We start from the raw sequence: 18,525 nt of genomic DNA, 5'->3' as shown, positions 1-18,525 counted from the left end.
CGTGAGGGGGCATGTTTTAAAAGTTTTTATTTCCCTTTATTTAAATTTACACATGTCAAACCTCAGTGCCTTAGGGAGTTCTCTGTGCTCTTCCGCGCGTATGCATGAAAGAGCAAAGGCCCCGACTCCTCTCCCCCCCGCCCGCACAGGGAACGCTCAGCGCTTCTGGGCGAGTGTCACGCTGGGCGGGCCTTAATTGGCCCACCCACGTAAAATGGCAGCGCGGACCCAATCGGGGGAGCCAATCAGGTTCACGCCCGCCCCCCACACAATCCCCCACCCTCCGACAGGGGGAAAATTCAGCCCATGGAACCAGAAATGATAAAATACAGCACTGATGTTACCCCTCTGCAAAGTATTCTGTTGTGTTGAGTGCTAGTTTTTCAGACTGTTCAAAGTAATTGCTTCAGTGGGGGTGGCACACTGACAGGCATCCAGCCATGCATTTGCCCTCCTGACCATCACCCTGTCCTTTACTGTCCCTGCTGAGAATGCAGAATAATAAAATTCCTTAAATAAAAGAGTAACAGCGGGCCATGTGCTTCTGCAGCCACACTGAAAGAAAATTGTGATTATAATATGGTGCAACTCAATGACTCTTGTATGGTTTTTGATGTCTGAATGGGGGCTTTTATTTTAAGGGCAGAGGGTGAAACCTTGCACGAGGCAATGATTGACACAACTGAATTGCAGATTAACTTGTGTTTTTAAAAAAAAATTTTATAATGATGTCTGTTTGACCACTGACCATTTGATCATCTTGGATTGGAAACAGGGATAAGGGGCTGAGATTAACTTTAAAAGGCAGATAAAGCAAGTTTTGAAAGGAACAGGGATTCAGTAAGAAGTGGAATTAATTCAATAAATGTATGGATGTGCATAATTTCACTTAATATACAATATTCTATAGAGTTTTTTAAAAGGTGGTTTCATGATTTCAGTGCAGAATTACTGTGGCAGTACAGAAAGAGTTAAAATATGGCAAATATGGAGCAAGCGATGATAAAATACTGTCACGATGTTAATGTGTTACTTCTCTGCAAAGTATTCCACTGTTGCATCTAGTTCCCTCTTACTTTCAATTCTTAAAAAATAAAAGACGGATTAGATTTTTTTTTTTGTAAAAGGAGTGTCCAGCGTGATTTTTGTGTATGTCTTTCCTCAGGACCAATTGTGTGGACGGGATCCAACCCTGACTGATGAGCTGATTGCCATTCTAACGGAGTTGACGCAGCTCAGTAAAACCACCAATGCTAAAGTGGCTCTCCGAGCTCGGCAGGTAAAGATCAAGGTCTTACAATTAACTTGAAACTCAGGCTGCCCATCTTTATGCATGTGTCTCCCCATCCTTCTCCAAAGCTTCTGCTCCGTCGTCCAGCTGGGTGGAATGCCCTATCTTAGTTTTGTTCTCATTTATCTAACCATAGCCAGAGAATCTCATACAATAGTTTTTTTTTCCTACTCTTGCTGGTGTTTCCTCTGCTGTTCCCCATGGCTCTATCTTTGGCACCCTTGTATTTCTCATCTATTTGCTACCCATTAGCAGTATCATCTGTAAATACAGGTTCCACATGTATGCCACTAACACAGCTCTATCTCGCCACTATCTTCTTGGACCCGCTCAGTTGTCTCTAATATGACACGCATTGTTTATCCAACATTTAATTTTGGATGAACAGAAATCTCCTGTAACTAAGTATTGGGAAGTCTGAAGCCATTGTATTTGGTCCCCCACTACAAACTTTGGGCGAAATCTTCCATTCTGGAGTCTAAGCCCGATGGTGGGCAGGAAAGTCGGTGTGATTCCCACTGGGCAGTGGGCCGGATGAACACACGCAATTTTTCACTGTTTAGCTCATTAATTATGCATCAGAGAGGAGCTCGCCGCATCTTGAGGTGGGCAGGAAGTCGAGCACCTCATCGTTACCACATTGGGCGTAGATCCTGGTGCTATGTTTAAACGGCGCCTGGATAGCCAGTCAGTCAATGCAAACCAGGAGCTCTGCATTACTCCTCCAAAGTCCTTGCAGCCTCAGCTCGTGCTGGAGAAGCTGGCAGATATGATCAACCACATCCTGGGTCATGCAAAGGCACCTTCGACATTGCTTTTTGCTCATCTCTAGATAAGAACATGCATGTGATACACTTGTGGTCAGGCCAATGCTTGCTGTTGCAGTGTATCCTGTTCACCAGCATCGTGACCTCCTTGAGGCCCTGCTGTCTCTTGCTGCTCAGGCCCTTGCTCACCCTGGCCCTGTGCCAACCTGCAATAGGCCCTCCTTCTCCTCATTTGGATGAGTGACATTACCAAGGCAGGGTTACTTACAGCTTGCACCATCAATACCTCAGTGGATTTGTAATAGAAATGAAGTGACACATTAAGTGAGCATGTCCTTTACAGGTTTCCCTCCATCTCAAAGCCAACAGGTGAATGTTAAGCCTTTCACCTGGCCACTGTCTAAACATGGCATCCCCATCCCAACCCTCCGAGGTGAAGGACATCCTGGAAGACCAAAAATGGGCGTTCCTCCCGAACATACATGAATGCATATGGAGACATTGCCCTTTGACCAGGATGATGAGAGCCATGCGCAAGAAGCCTCATGTGGACACTTTTCCGGTTGCCTCCACTACCCTGGAAACTCTATATAGAGACCAATGCCTGGGCAGCATAGAAAAACTAACCACGTGATCCCTTGTCAGCCATGACCATTCACCTGGGAGGGTAGAGGCTTGGTGTTATGAGTTGGCTGCCCAGCTTTACCACTTGGAGACTTCCACCTCCCTCCTTTCCTTCATCCCTGCCTCTCCTTCATCCCTGCCTCTGACTGCAACCATTGAGAAATGATGCAGAAAGAACGGCAGCTGCACACCTTGCTGGGATCTCGATGTTATGAGACCCGTGAGTTAGGAACAAACCTGCTGCAATGCGGGTTTCACCATGGAGAGGAGAACACAAGTGAGCATCTTTGACAGCCAATCGCCTCATAGTTATTAGGTCAGCCACTTGTGTTGACCTTTAACTCCACCCATCCGAAAAGACTCACCTTGAGGGATCTTAAAGACCAACTTACTGCGTGGTCAAGGTCAGTTTGGAAAAATGGTGCGTGTCACCTTTCAAACTTGCTCCACTACCACCTTCCCTCCTCGTGTCCCCCACCAACTTCCCCCATCACTCACACTCTCTCTCTCTCTCCCTCTCCCTCTCTCTCTCTCTCTCTCTCTCTCTCTCTCATCTTTTAAGATGCTCTTCAAAACCTCTCTCTTTGATCAAGCTTTTGGTCATCTGTCCGGACGTCTCCTTCTGTGGCTCATGTCATAAATGTTTTTATTGATACCTCTCTTACTAAGTGCCTTGGAATGTTTTGCAATGTAAAATGTGTTAGATAAACCTTAGTTATGTTATTTTAATGTGTTTTTTCTTTAATCATTATAGCGTGACTGTGCCAATTGACACAATAATATTATGACTTGTATTCAGTGTAACAACTCAAAAGTTCCTTCTGGGTGATTCAGGCAAAGCTGCATTTTGTAGTTCATGCCTAGTGAAAAAGATATTATACTATTGCAGTCACATAAATGCCTTTCATGATCACATGATATCTCGAGGCGTTTTCCAGTCAATTCAGTATTTTTGCAATATTACCACTGTTGCAGTGTAAGGAAATGTGGCTGCTAACTTGCACACAACAATACCAGATAATCTGTTTTAGTGATGTTGGTTGAGGATTTATATATATTGGCCACAATTCAAACTACCCGGGAAAAAACAATGTTGGGCCTTCTTGAATCACTGCAGTCCTTGTGAAGGTAGTACTCACAATGGTGTTGGGTAGGGCACTCTAAGATTTTGACCCAGTGATGATGAAAAAAACAGAAATGCATATTCTTGTGATGATACTGGCAGATGTTGTCAAAGTAAGTTTGTGCTGTTCTTAATGTGTGCTGGTATTGCTTGGTTTTACAATGAAAGTAGAAGCTCAATTATAAACAGCTTTTTTCTGACTTTCTAATTTAAAAAAAAAATCAAGCTCTGGGAAGGAGTAACCCATGTCGTGCTCATAAATCATCCTGACAGCAATACCGAAATGCGTGTGTAAAAAGGTATACTGTTGCAGATCAGGAGCCCTGGCTGACTTTCCTTTCCCCAACCCAGGTGTAATGGGACTAATAGTCTTGCCTATATTGCTATTTCAACTGAGATTCACTAACTTAACATAATCAGGATCAAACCCGGAGCCTTTCCGGTCTGTGACTCAAATATTCAGTAGTTCACCTTGCTGGGCAATTGGGAGGAAGATTCATTTTATTTTTTATCTCTAAAGCAATTTAAATTAGGTTTTTATTGGCTGAGTATGGTTAAGATTCAGCAGAATCATGCGTAGGCCCAAAGCTTTTAACCACACTGATTGAGAGCCGCTGCAGGAGAAAGAAACCACTCATATTCAACAACTGAACACATAACTAACACGTTATTTAAGATGGTATTTTTCTTTGTTCTGCTTGCTTTGATTTCCCTACCTGAGGAAGTATTTTGAGAGGGAAAATGGTGCCCTCCTTCCATGCCTCTTTACCATTTTGAAACCAGCCTCGAGAGGATGTATAGTAGCAACCCAAGTGCCATTGTTCCTCTGATTGCAGTGTTTGCAATTTGATCAGTGGGCTAGATTTTCCACCCACCCACCAACAGTGGTCCAATGAAACCTTGAGCAGCATGTCCTCAATGGCTTGGCTGAATTGGAACTGCACATGGCAGAACATGAACAGAGTTGCATGGCCTAGCAATCTTACAGTAAGTAGGATGGTCATCTGAGCCACTCTGTCACCCATGGTATTTCACATTTACTGTGAATTCTGTGAATAACACCCAGAATTGGAATCATGTGGTACAAGCCTGTAAAGTCAATGTTAACATTTTTCAGTGAAACTTGGAGTTAAGGGCTACACAGACTGGGATTCACCTTGGATTTGGTAACTAAATTGAGGGTAGCCTTCCTTGCAATCCCAATAACAATCCAATTTTGATTATGATTTTGCTGTGATGTAGACAGTTCCTTCTAATGGAGTTTTTCATCGACATCTTCAGTATGTAGAAACAAATCTTTGAACTCACCACTTCCTCAATATCATTGGCAGCTGGACCATTTTTATAAATGTACCAGTCATTCTGAAAAGCTTCCTTTTTCAATTACAGATGTACACCATTTCGTGGAATGCCTTAACATTGGGATACTGATGTTTTATTTATTCTCAGATGATGTAGACAAGTTTGTATTTGTTAACCATTTCTAGTCGCTCTAAAAAGTTGGTGATTGAATAGCATTTATTTGTAGGACTGAGTGACTGGCATTGAGTCAACTATATAATGTGGATCAGAATTACATTTAGGTCAGATTGGGTAAAGGTAATAGGTTCCTCTTCCTGATGAACATTTGTGAACCAGTTAAGTTTTTTTTTTAATAACAATCCAGCAGTTTTTATGGCCTTTTTCCCTTTCTGGTTTTAGTCTGCAGATCACCAGATTTATTGAGTTCAGTTTCACAACTTGGGATTTGAACTCATGACCTTTAGATTGCCACAACTTGCATTATATTGTGTCTTTAAAGTAGAAAAATATCACAGAGCACTTCATCGAGACGTATTCAGACATAAATGAAAGCTGAGATAAAGAATAAGATATTAGAAAGGATGAAACAAAGCTTGTTCGAAGAGCTGAGTTTCAAGGAGCCTCTTAAAGAAAGTGAGAAAGGAGAGGCCGACAGGGTCTTCAGGATAGAATTCCCTGAGCTTCAGGCTAAGACAGGTTCAAATGCCTTCTCCAAAAAAAAAAAAATTCATACCTGTATAAGCACCTTGAGATGGAGATCAGCGTTTAAGTGGGCTCCAGGCTACTCAGTTATGGAATGAGAAGTCACTAGGAGACTCGTGTGAAGAGACTCCTGGAATTGTACAGTCCTGGTGTTGGACAGTGAAAGAGATGGGCACTCTGCCATGGTTGACTTTGATGAAATGTCTTTGGGACTGTTCAGCAAAGGCAGTATTTGCTTCATCATGGACTCATTTTTTTTTGATAAAAGCAAAATACTGTGGATGCTGATAATCTGAAACAAAAACAGCGAATGCTGGAAAAACTCAACAGGCCTAACGGCATCTGCGGAGAGAGAAACAGAGTTAATGTTTCAAGTCCGTAAAGAGGGGTCATACGGACTCGCTGTTAACTCTGTTTCTCATTTTTTTGATGCTCTTAAAAGCTGTTTGTCATAATATTGAAATCTAGTAGTCACAACTATCATTTAAGTAGATCTTGTACAGCTAGTTGATATGTTTATGTGTAAAGTATCGTTTTTCTGAAACTCGATGGGCCTATTTTCACCCCTTTAATGCTTAATGTGGAGTTATTGTTGGGGATCAGTACATCACTTCAGTTCTTTAGAAACTGTGTAACTAATTTTAATTGAATGTTCTACCAGTTTTATCTGTCAAATGTACAGTCTTAGTCAAATTGCTCTGTCCCTGCGGTCCGCTCTACAGGTTCTGATTGCATCACACTTGCCCTCCTATGAGCTCCGTCACAACCAGGTGGAATCCATTTTCCTCTCGGCCATCGATATGTACGGGCATCAGTTCTGCATTGAAAATCTTCAGGTGATTGTGCCACCTAGTGATATTTATCATAAATTAAAAAAAACATACGTTTGCATGCAGTTCCTGTCAAAGTTTTATCGGAACTTCCTATGTCTGTCTTTGTAATAGAGCTGTATAAACTTATTCTGTAGTTATATTCCTGGCCAGTGGCAGTGCTGCGGGTTATCAGGAGTACAATACGTAATTACAGGGTGGGATTTTACGGCCCCGTCGAAGTCAATGGGGCTTTGAACGGCGTGCCCTGTCCCGCTGTGTCGGGGCTGTAAAATCCCTGCCCACAGAGTGACAAGCTTACCTAGGCTGCTTCACTTAGAGATGTAGACAAAGGGATTTATAATGGGTACATGGGAAAAAAAAAATACAAGACCTGTAACTTTAAAATAAAGTATGAATTATGTCTATGCTCCTTGGTCTAATTACCCTCCAGCTCTTCATCACTTGGTCGTTCCCTGTATTCAATGCCATGGCGGATTGACTAGTTTATTTGCCGCGTGCACAGTGAGCGTTTCAATGAAGTGTGGCTGTCAGGTCAAAGTGTTCAAATAGTTTTGTGGGAATTTTTTTTAAGAGATGCACGACCGTTTGGTATACATCCAGTCTACTCCTTAATTTGAGGTTTTAAAATTCAATTTATTTGTTCGTTTGAATTGAGTTCGAGTGGAAATGCCTCCTAAGCTATGTTGTTTGAATTGCTTAATTGAACCACGAGATAATTTAGGTTTTTCTTTTGAGCAAAATAATCTAATTAAAATCCTTTTTGAACGTAATATGACAGAATACCAGATTTTCTTCAGAATTAATAATAATATAGTTGTGCATTATTGGGAGTGGGAGTGTATCGCTTTGAATGCGGGGAGTACCATTTTTTGTTAGGTTGTTAATTATGAAAAAAAAAGTTATTCTCCCGTTTTTTTATTTCAAAAATTCACTCCCTACATATTAAATTACAAATAGCATTTTCCCATGTGATAGAATGTAAAATTGATGTTTAAACAGAAAATTATTTCACCCTTAAGGCACTTTGTGAGATGGAGTGAATCATAAATCATTTCGAGTGATGATAGGGTAAAGAAAACCCTCTTTCTTTAATAGCTGTACTGGAGATTTTTCTCTGGCTCAGTGGGTAAACACACCACCCAGCGTGCACAAGACCAGCTTCACACCCTATATATAAAAGTTCTCTTTTAGAGTATAGTCACTGAGAAATGCAGCAGACAATTTGTGTTCAGCAAGATGCCATAAACAGCAGTAAAATAAATGATCAGATCATTTGTTCTAATAATGTTGTTTGAGGGATAAATACTGGGAGAAGCCCCATGCTGTTTTTTGATAAGTGCACTGGGATCTCTGACGTTCACCCGAGAGGACGAATGGGGCCTCAGTTTAATATCTCATCCCAAAAGATGACGCCTCTAACAGTGCAGCACTCCCTCAGCAGTGCCTGGATTATGGGTTGCAGTCTCGAGTGGAACTTGAACCCACAACCATTTGACTCCAAGGCGAAAGTACTACGGCGAGCCAGGGTTGACACCTGGCTTCTATTGTCAGCAAGAATGGTGCAAGGATGCTACAATTAGCTTCACTTTTCCCTTGGCTATTGAGGGCAAGCCTGGACTAAGGCTTCCACTCCTGCTTTTGTAGAAAAGTTGGCATAAATGAAAGTTAGTTCAGCATAGGATGAGGAAAAGTTGTGATGATTTCTCCTTCACATGGTAAAATTGATGTGAACCCTCTCGCTAGGCTGTTTTCTGAAGATTGGCCAGTGAATAAAGTATTGTGGGGTTGCTGGCACTGGTTGAAATATGTGGTAGTGTAAGTCAGAAACTTTCAGAAAAGGGAGAGAAAAGCAGCAAGGGACAGTAGATTGAAGGGGAAATTATTATTAGAATGTCATTGCACATCTTTCAGCGGCTAATTCAGGAACATTACCAAGGAGTAGATAAATCCATGCGCTATTGCTAGCCAAAAAGACACCCTTGCAACCTGGTCTCAGGCCACTCTATCAAACACCATCTGATCATTTTGTTCGGCTGGAGATTTTCCGACTTCTGCTTAGTGTCTTGCTTGCTCCCCACAGCATGAAAGTATTTAGAGAATGAAAAATCCCAGGAACAATTCTACCATTCCATGATGTAGGACAGCATCAACATAATGTCCCATCTTCTCAGCTTTACCAGATACTTCTATTAATATTGTATATTAACATTATTTTAAAAAGATGTTGACTGATTTGACCCCTTGCCTCACGTTAACGTTATTGCGCAGATATTTTAAAATTGTGTAAACAGTGAGTTACATAGCACCAGAAATAAGACGTATTGAAATTTTTTGTGTGTGTGTGTGCTTTCGTGTTTACAGAAGCTCATCCTATCGGAGACCTCCATCTTTGATGTTCTTCCCAATTTCTTCTATCATAGTAACCAAGTGGTGAGAATGGCAGCATTGGAGGTTAGTTTTACACAGTTCAGCAGCAGATGGTGTGCTTCTGTTTCCTTCTAGTGTCTGCTGCTTCATGTATCACTGGATATTCGAAAATGTTGTTGAGGAAGGTCTGTCTGCTTTTGTCGGGTCGTCTTTGCACGACAGGCTGCACCAAAAGAAAAGTATCCAAAGCTATGTGTAACATTTTCCTTGCAATTTTCTGCCCTACTTCGTGAAGGACTTGACCCATGCTGGAATAATGTTTTGAGGGTGCCTGCAGCACTCTGAATGGCCATTCTTCATCTGAGAGTTTAGATGATAAGTGTGGACAGGTAATTTAATTTGGGTGGGTGGTGCCCCTGATGCTATTTTCTGTATCTGCATATTTTCAGAATCAAACCGGAATGAGAACACTGCCAGATTTTCTCTTTCTTAGCACCGAAGCACTGAGGCCAATTGTCATGCATCAAATGTCCCAAAGCAGGCTGGAATGATTCGCCTTCTGATTCTCCTGTTTTGACTTCTGCTTATTTCCCTTCCCTCCCCTCCTCTCCCTCCACTCTCTGCTTTCCCAAGTGACAGAGTAAACACTGTGTTTCTGTTACATGTTCATGTGCTGTGCACCATGCTGGTATTCCAGTCATGAGTGTCATTAAGTTAAAGCAGAAGACCCTCCAAGAAAAACTAAATGGATGTTGCAAATCGATGGTGATACTAGTTTTCTCTGATCTCTAACTTGCCCCTAAAGTTGGTCTGTGGATGATTTCTAACTTTTTACATCTGTGCCAGAGATGCCTGGACAGAGATGCTCCCTGCAGAGAGAGAAAGAGAACTAGAGGAAATTTATGTTGTCTTAATACCATGTCGCGTGCAGGACCTTTGAATGCAGACCATGATGTCATGATTGCAGTGCTCATCCAGTCAAGCAGACTGTCTTAGGGAAAGACATGACTATAATTAGGATGCATTTCGGTCACCTAATGTTTGCATGTAAATGAACAGACATAGATAATGGGAAAAGTTGAAAAAAAAACATATTTTCACTTTAAGACAAATGAATATATTACCCCTTCTGCGCCGTGACTGACAATTTGGGAGTTTGGTGACATATCTAGCTGACCATGTGATTCCACTGTTTTTCTGCAGGTCTACGTTAGAAGAGCCTACATTGCATATGAGTTGAACAGTGTTCAGCATCGCCAGCTCCAGGATGGATCCTGCATTGTAGAGTTTCAATTCATGTTGCCAACATCCCATCCAAACAGGTAAATAAGTTCCCCTCTATCTACCCTAGGAGGAGAAGTCTGGATAAGAATAGATGCAAAGGTCGTTATGTAGGGTTTTAAGAATATTGGAGAATCGTGGACGTGGCTTTGAATGGAAAATTTCAAGCAGTTTCCCAATATGCATAGCCAATGGCCAAAGCTCCCAAGTAGAGCACAACAGCCAAACATTGCTCTGTAATGTCTACGGTCTTTGCCTTCCATGACAGAGAAATGTATTTCCCTAGTTTATATCTAGCTTGGTAAATAGTGAGGAGGCAGCCTAATTGGGTGAGATATTTATGCACTTCAAGTATTTGTTAAACTTCTGCATAAACCACCTAATTTATCTACTTGACTCCAATCTGATTTTGGCACTTTGAAAATAGAAGCTGGCACCAACCAACAGTTTGCCAAACATATCCTGTTTATTTATGTCTGCATCCCCCAAAATGGTTGGAATGCAAGACAGACATGACAGAGGAAAATGAAGTAACTTACATTGTCACAAAGTACTTTTTCTGCTTAACCAACCATGATTTTCGTGGTTGCTTGTCTCAGCAGGGTTAGAGGATTTGTCAGTCAATTAATTGCAGGTATTGACCAGCCAACATTTGCTGCCCTTACTCTCTGTTTTGTCTAGATGCACAGAAACTGTTTTCCTTTTATCTCTTTTTTTTTATATAAACAGGATACTGATGAATGCACTGATTACTGTGTTTCATGGAATCTAACATTTTGTCTTTAGTTCAATGCGATTGTGGCTTTACTCTGTCAGAATGAACTTGTCATGTTTGCAATGACCAGGCCTGAATTTAAATGTGCTTGTTTCAGTAGAAACTGTTGAGTTTCTGAGGGTGATTAGATTTACTTTCATTTTTCTTGTAATAAACATTGTTCAACAATCATAACTGCACAGTAGAAAATCTATGTGCTGGCATAATGACAGCAATCCAGTTGGTAATGGGAAGGAGAACGTATCCTGTACCTTTTCACAATTCAATTCTGGTGCAACTTTGAAATTATCAGCATTTCAGTTTTCCATCCTTGCCATCAGCCTTTTTCACTTTTCCCATTTCTCTAAATGATATTGGAAGTTGCAACAGTGAGGTATCCAAACCGGGCTGATGCAGAGAAACTGCTTCTTGATCTGGAATTGGGAGCGTGCCTGTATCTTGCAGCAGAATTATTCATTATTACTTTCCCTCGCTTAATATGATTTTGTCACTGGAATGCTTTTAATATGTTGTATAAATACAGTCAATCTATATATCTCTGACTGTCTGTCTGTCTGTCCATCTGTCTCCCTCTCACTCCCCTCTTTTTCGTTCCAGTTGCCTTTCTTTCTCAGTGGGATTTTTTTTGCCCATTTTTGTCCAAATTAATTTTCAGTTTAGTATCTTTTGTAGCCTCCTGTCTCAGTTTGCTCCCATTCTCTCCTAAAAACGCTGATTCAAGTTGGATTATGCTTCCACGTTATCTCACTCAAATGGGTGTAAGCAGGATATTTGATGGATGGGTGAGTATTGTAAAGCATCATAGCCAAGCCCAATCCTCAATTCATCCAATCCTTTCTTTGCCCAATGTCCTCAAATGTGCACTTAGCAGTGCGATGAGAGGATAGCAAGCGGGACTGGAAACTGGCTGATTTACTCCTCTCTCCCTATCCATGGATGCTAACACTAACTGGAGCTCCCATGATTTCACCCCTAGTTGACATCAGGATAGAACAGGAATCAAATTCTGGGGCCTTCCTGGTTTTTGTGCATCATTTTTACAATGGATAGTGTATTTGTCACCTGAGTTCAGTACCATCCTTCATGTAACTTATATAGGAGTTGCAGTAACTGCTAAGAATGGTTCAGTAGTGGCATCCTTCACCAATGAGAAATGGTCACTTAAGTCCCACGGGCCTGATTTAAAAGTCCAATGAAACTTAAATATGAATTGTACAGAGCTTAGCCTTTTAATAAAGGAGATAGCATGCCACTTTGAATAAGATTTGACTTACAGCTCATCGGATTCATTGATCTTCACACAATTTCACTCGCATGGAGTGCATTAATATGATTATTATAATTGTGACAAAACAATCTTCGAGCAATTCTGCAGAAAAAAAAAATAGCGGAATACATATCTTTAACAATAAGTACTAACTGTGTAAATCTATTATATGCTGAAATCTGGAGAAAGCTGTGTGGTGTAATTTGTTTTGCCGGAGCATGCCCAATGCAACAATATCACTTTAAATGTTAATGGCAATAAGGTTTACATAAGCGAAATGCATCAATTCTCACCTTATTATGCTTCGCCTCCTCATTTATAAAACTGTGGCCTGCACTGGCACCAAATCATGACTTGATTTAAATGCCACTATTAGCATTGCCTCTTGCTTGTGTTCTTTTTTTTTTCCCCCCCCACCCCCGGCATGGAAATCTTGAAGGAGTGAGAGCCACTTCTGTCAGATGAAATGTTTCAGATGCAAAGGCTTGAATGCTGTGAAAATAAAAATGAAATGAAATTCTCTGAGCTGATGGTAAAGGCCAAGAGAAATTGTGATTGCATGTGTATGAGGATCAATCATAACTGCGAGGGAATGTGCAGGCTGCCGCGGTGTGTTTGCATTCACTAGAGCAGACTGAGATGTTGGTTACAGGTGCCTTTTAAACCAAATTGTAATGATACAACTATTCCAAGACAATTTGATCTGAATGATTAAAGATGATGTTCTTAATTGTGTAGGTCATTGCCTGCATTTAATTTGGTACTAATAGAATCTAAAATAGATTGGGTATAAAAATTAGGTTGAAATCTAAAATACTGCAACAGTTTATGATCAAATCTGTGACTCAATCTAAAGAAGACATATTTTACCATGCAAGCTGTGTGTGTGGGTGTGTGTGTGTCTAAGCCTGTTTCCTCTTGTGTCCTGTGTATCCGAAAATATTTAGGATTTACCTTCCCTGAAATTAATTTTGTCATCATTTTTTCTGAAGCCATCTTAAAAAGCCTCTTTTTCAGATTGAAGGGCACTAGCTTATTTCGTTCCTACCTCCAGCAGTAGGGATCAGCCTGTTGCTCTTTTCTGTTGCCTGTAGTGGCTGCACCCGTAACCCAACCATGGCAGATGGATTTGAATGACAGGAAGCCCTGGGACTTATAGCTTTGGCCACCAGCATACGAGGCCGCTACAAAAACAGCTGAAATAAAAGGCCATTGCAAAAAGGTCTGCTTCTTAACTTTGAAAACCGTTGTGCCATATAGACTTACTGCTTCTCATAATATGGCCCCCAGGGTAATTCACTGGACCCTTAAGGAGCACCATGCATCTCTGGGTCTGCATTCACAGCTGACCATTTCAGCCAAAGTTGGTGTACCTTGGGGGGAAAAAAGGGCACCAAAGAAGGCTATATAATAGATTTTTGTTCTTACATTTTTTGTGTGACCTGTGTGACATGGGTTTCCTGCTCTAATAATTAAACAAAATTTAAAAAAAAAAACCTTATGGTAGAAAGTTCCTTGTAAATAAGAGTTTACTGGACAAGTCTGATCAGTATAAAGGTGCATTGCTTTTGCACTGGCTAGGGAGGGGGAGGACAGGTGCAGGGGATGGGGGAAAGGTGTGTGTGTGTGTGGATGTGTGTGTGTAAAATTGCTTGCCTCTGTAATTGACATACAACATTTAGAATTATGAATTGTCAGTTCTACATCCCAGTTTGCTGATTTCAATGTGAACTCTCAGTCCATCCTGATCAGTAATTATAATCCTCTGTTTACCCTTCTTCACTAACCTGTCAGTAATTGTTTGATTTCAGAGGGAACATCCCCACCCTAAACAGGTACTGTATAATAATTTATTTTCTAATTTTACATAATTTATGAAAATATACAATTGAATTAAAGTTGGAATTATATGGAATTACAGCACAAAAACAGGTTATTTGCTCCAAGCTGGCATTTATTCTCCACGTAATCCTTTTCCCTTACTTCCCCATCTAACTATCAGCATAACCTATTCCCTTCTCCTTCATGGGCTTATGTTGCTTCCCCTTTAATACATCCAAACTATTCGCATTAACCACTCCCTGTGGTAGCAAGTTTTACATTCTTGTCTCTCTTTGGGTAAAGCAGTTTCTTCTGAATACCCTATGGATTTCTTAGTGACTATTTTATATTGGCGACATCTACTTTTGCTGTTCACAAGTGGAAATACTCTCTTTGTGTCTCTCCCATCAAAACCTTTCATTATTTTGAAGACCTCGATTAGGTTACCACTCAGCCTTCTCTTTCCTAGAGAAAAGAGATTCAGCCTGTTCATCCTTTCCTGATGGATATAGCCTCGCTGTTCTGGTATCATTCTTGTAAATCTTTTCGCACCCTCTCCAGTACCTCTATATCCTTTTCATAATATGACGATCGGAATTATACTGAGTACTTCAAGTGTAGTCTAACTAGGTTTTGATACACTTCTCTATTCTTCAATTATATCCCTTTAGAAATAAACTCCACTTGATTTTCTTTTGTTATGGCCTTATTGACCTGCATCGGTACTTTTAGTGATTTGTGTATTTGTACGCCCAGATTCCAGTGCTCCACTATCCCATTTAGATCCTTATTTTCTAAGTAAAATGTGACCACTTTATTTTTCTTAGCAAATTGTAATGCTATCTATGTTGAAACTCATTTGTCAATTATATGACAATTTTCCAAATTTATTAATGCTATCTTATAATTTGTTGTAGCCCTCTCCAGTGTTGACCAACCCTCCCAATTTGGTGTTGCTTGTAAATTTTAGGGTTTTTTTTATTCCAAAGTCTAAGTCATTAATCTAAATTGTGAACAACACTGCTCCCTGCACTTATCCTTGTTAGACCCCACTTCCTATCTTCTGCCACTCTGAATAGCTACCCTTTACCCCTACTCTCTGTCTTCTGTCTTTCAGCCAGCCAGCTATCCATTCTGCTACTTGTCGCCTGACTCTGCATTCTCTGACCTTATTCATTAGTCTTTTAGACAGTACCTTTATCGAAGGCCTTTTGAATATGAATATATAGATATATTCCATCTACTGCATTGCCCTTGTCTGCCTCTCTTTATTACCTCTTTAAAGAATTCAATGAAGTTTGTCAAGCAAGACTTTCCCTTTTGAAATCCATATTGATTTTTCATTATTATACTTTTGATTTCTGGGTGTTTTTCTGTTTTCTCCTTTTGTAGAAATTATGTTAGTTTTTGTACGAATGATGTTAAGCCAACTAGTCTTTAGTTCCCTGGAAATGTTCTGTCTCCAATCTGAACTAATGGCATAACGTTAGCTATCCGTAATCCACTGGCACTATACCCTTTTCTAATGTATTATTCATTAGGCATAATAGTGCCTCTGCTCTCACTTCCCTAGATTCTTTTAGAATGCGTGAATGGAATCTGCCTGGTTTTATCCTGGTTTGATCAGTTTATTTAATATTTCTCTCTTTAAATGTAGTTATATAATTTCTAATCTCACCTTCTGATGCCATGTCCAGTTGATCATGGTAAATACTGAAGCAAAATAATCATTTAATATTTCTGCCATTTTGATATCACTGACTGTGATTTTGCCCTTACCATCTCTTAATGGCCTATCCCTGTCCTGATTTTCCCTTTTCATTGATGTGCCTGTGGAATATTTTGCTTTAGGTTCTTTGATAGTTTAATTTCATAGTTCGTCTTTGCACTCCGGATTTTTTTAAGCTTTCCTCCAAGTCTTTTTGTAATTCTCCCTTGTCCTGCTTTCCTCTGCTGCCCATGTATGTCCCCCTCCCTTACTCTGTTTTTCCTTTTATTCCTTTGTTCATCTATTGTGCCTCATTAGTGTTTACTTTGTGCTTTTTTTTTTAGCAGAATATATTTTTCCTGGACTCTGTTGAGTACTGTTTGAGATGTTTCCCATTGCAGTTTCACATCATTGTTTGCCAATATTGTCAGCCATTTTATTTTCACAAGTTCTTTTCTCTGTCCCTAAAAATCAGCTTTTCTTCAATATATTACCTTGGTCTTTGTCATGCTTTTGTTCTTCTCATTTATTATCCTAAACTGTTATGTTATGGCCACTATTGCCTAGATGTTCCCCTGCTTTAACTTTTCTACTCTGATTCATTCTCAAACAGCAATAATTTTATTTATACAATGCCTTTAACATAATAAAACTTTCCAAGGTACTTCACAGGAGCTTTACAAAATGAAATTTGACATTGAACCACCTAAGGCGATATTAGGGCAGGTGATCAAAGAGGTGGGTTTTAAGGAGTATCTTGAAGGAGGAAAGAGAGGTAAGAAGGCAGAGGGGTTTTGGGGTGCAATTCCTGAGTTTAGCACCTAGGCAGCTGAAGACTGGACCACCAGTGGTGGAGTAATTTAAATTCAGAGGCTAGAATTAGATGAACGAAAATATCTCTAAGTTTGGAGCTGGACAAGATTATAAAGATAGGGAGGGGAAAAGACATGTAGAGATTTGTAAATACAGATGAGAATTTTAAAATTGAGGCGTTGCTTAACCAGGAACAAAAGTAGGACAGGGAGTGCATCATTACCAAATCTAGTAGCGAATTCTCCCTCATTGGGTTTCTTTCATACTGGCTGAGAAAATAGCCCTGAAAACATTGTAGGAACTCCAGTCCCTTATCCCCTTTATCTATCTCTTCTGTTCAATTAATTTTAGGTGAGTTGAAATACCCCATGATGGTTCTTTGTTTGTTACTTATTTCACTAGATTGTTTGCATATTTCTTCCTCTATCTCTCTTCCATTATTAGGTGGTCTGTAGGTTATCTTGATCCTTTTTTATTTTTTATCTCTATCCACATGGATTCTATTTCCTTCTTACAGATGACTGTTACTTTATTTCTACTGTCATTATGTCATCTCTACTAAGCATAGCTACTCTATCTCTCTCCCCCCCCACCATCTTTTCTAAATATATTTTCTAAATATGTCACCCTGCAGTGTTTAATTCTCAGTTCTGATTTTGGGGTATATTTTCTGGAAATTCCTCTCTCTCTTATGTTTTAGGCTGTCTCTAACTCGCTTTCCAGTTCAATGAGCCTGAGCAGGAATGGCTCAAGACTGAGACATTTCCTGCAGATGTGAAAACTGGTGCAGTCCCTCTGGCAACAAACTTCCCCCGTACTGCAGTACTGACACATGGCCTGCCTTGCCAACCCCAGGCCAGCATTTTCTGTTTGGCAGTGGGGGCGGGCTCCACACGCTGACATGTAAAATGATGCACGGTGACATTGGACGTGCGGGGCGACGTCACCGCACATCATTCCGATCTTTCGTTCGGCGGGTGCACACCGGAGTCGGCTGCCCGCCCACCAGACTGTCAAAGGCCTGTTAAAAACCAGTTAACCCAATTGAGAAAGCTGCCCGTGCAAACTTAAGGTTGGCGGGCAGGCGGAGAGCCCAGGCGACCTTCGCAATTTTCATGAAACCTCATCCATGGGCGGGACGAGATTTCATGAAGGCTTTATAAATTAAATAAAAATTTTAATGAAAATTCATAAACATGTCCCAGCTCAAGTGACACTGTCACATGAGGGGACATGTCTGAATAATTTTATTATTTTATTATTTCCAACTTTAACACTGAACTTAATCTCCCTGAGGCACGGAGTTGCCTCAGGGAGATTTCTGCACTCTTTTGCGCATGCGCGCAGGCCCCAACCCACCCACCCCCCCCCCCGCCGCACAGGTAGTGTTGAGCGCTACCGGGCGCATATCACACTGGGGGCCAGCCTTAATTGGCCCACCAATGTAAAATGGAGGCGCGCAGCCAATCACGGGCGGAGATTGGCTCCATGCCCGCTCCCGACCGGCCCGCCCGACGGGGAGAAAATTTTCCCCCTAGTCTTTTTTATTTACTTGTTTATATATAGCCTAAATTAAAATTTTGCAGCTGTTGTTTAAAAATACCTAATTACTTACTGTTTCCTCACCCAAGTATCCGGGAACAGGCTGTTTTAGATCTAGCAATGTGCAATGACGTGGGATTAATAAGAGATATTGTAGTTAAGGATCCTCTAGGAGGTAGCGATCATAACATAGTAGAATTTCAAATTCAGTTTGAGGGCGAGCAACTGTGGTCTCAAACCAGTGTCCTCAACTTAAATCAGGGCAATTGCAGAGGTATGAAGAAAAGAGTTGTCTAAAGCGGGCTGGGA

The 18,525-nt window shown here is 40.7% G+C and overlaps 1 protein-coding gene across 2 annotated transcripts in view; it reads left to right on the top strand.

The window, feature by feature from the left end:
* acaca (acetyl-CoA carboxylase alpha) overlaps positions 1 to 18,525 on the top strand; it is a 295,703-nt gene that overhangs the window by 87,908 nt on the left and 189,270 nt on the right. The window contains exons 25-29 of one of the 2 annotated variants that reach the window (XM_078547965.1): positions 1,166 to 1,279; positions 6,532 to 6,645; positions 9,004 to 9,093; positions 10,213 to 10,331; positions 14,144 to 14,167. In XM_078547965.1, coding sequence (XP_078404091.1) covers positions 1,166 to 1,279; positions 6,532 to 6,645; positions 9,004 to 9,093; positions 10,213 to 10,331; positions 14,144 to 14,167 — 461 coding nt within the window. The remainder of the gene's footprint in view (positions 1 to 1,165; positions 1,280 to 6,531; positions 6,646 to 9,003; positions 9,094 to 10,212; positions 10,332 to 14,143; positions 14,168 to 18,525) is intronic. The other variant, XM_078547966.1, reaches the window with a different exon arrangement.

Source organism: Cetorhinus maximus, chromosome 9, assembly GCF_964194155.1.
Source record: "Cetorhinus maximus chromosome 9, sCetMax3.hap1.1, whole genome shotgun sequence".
NCBI lineage: Eukaryota > Metazoa > Chordata > Chondrichthyes > Lamniformes > Cetorhinidae > Cetorhinus > Cetorhinus maximus.
This window is presented reverse-complemented; position numbering and strand designations above follow the sequence as displayed.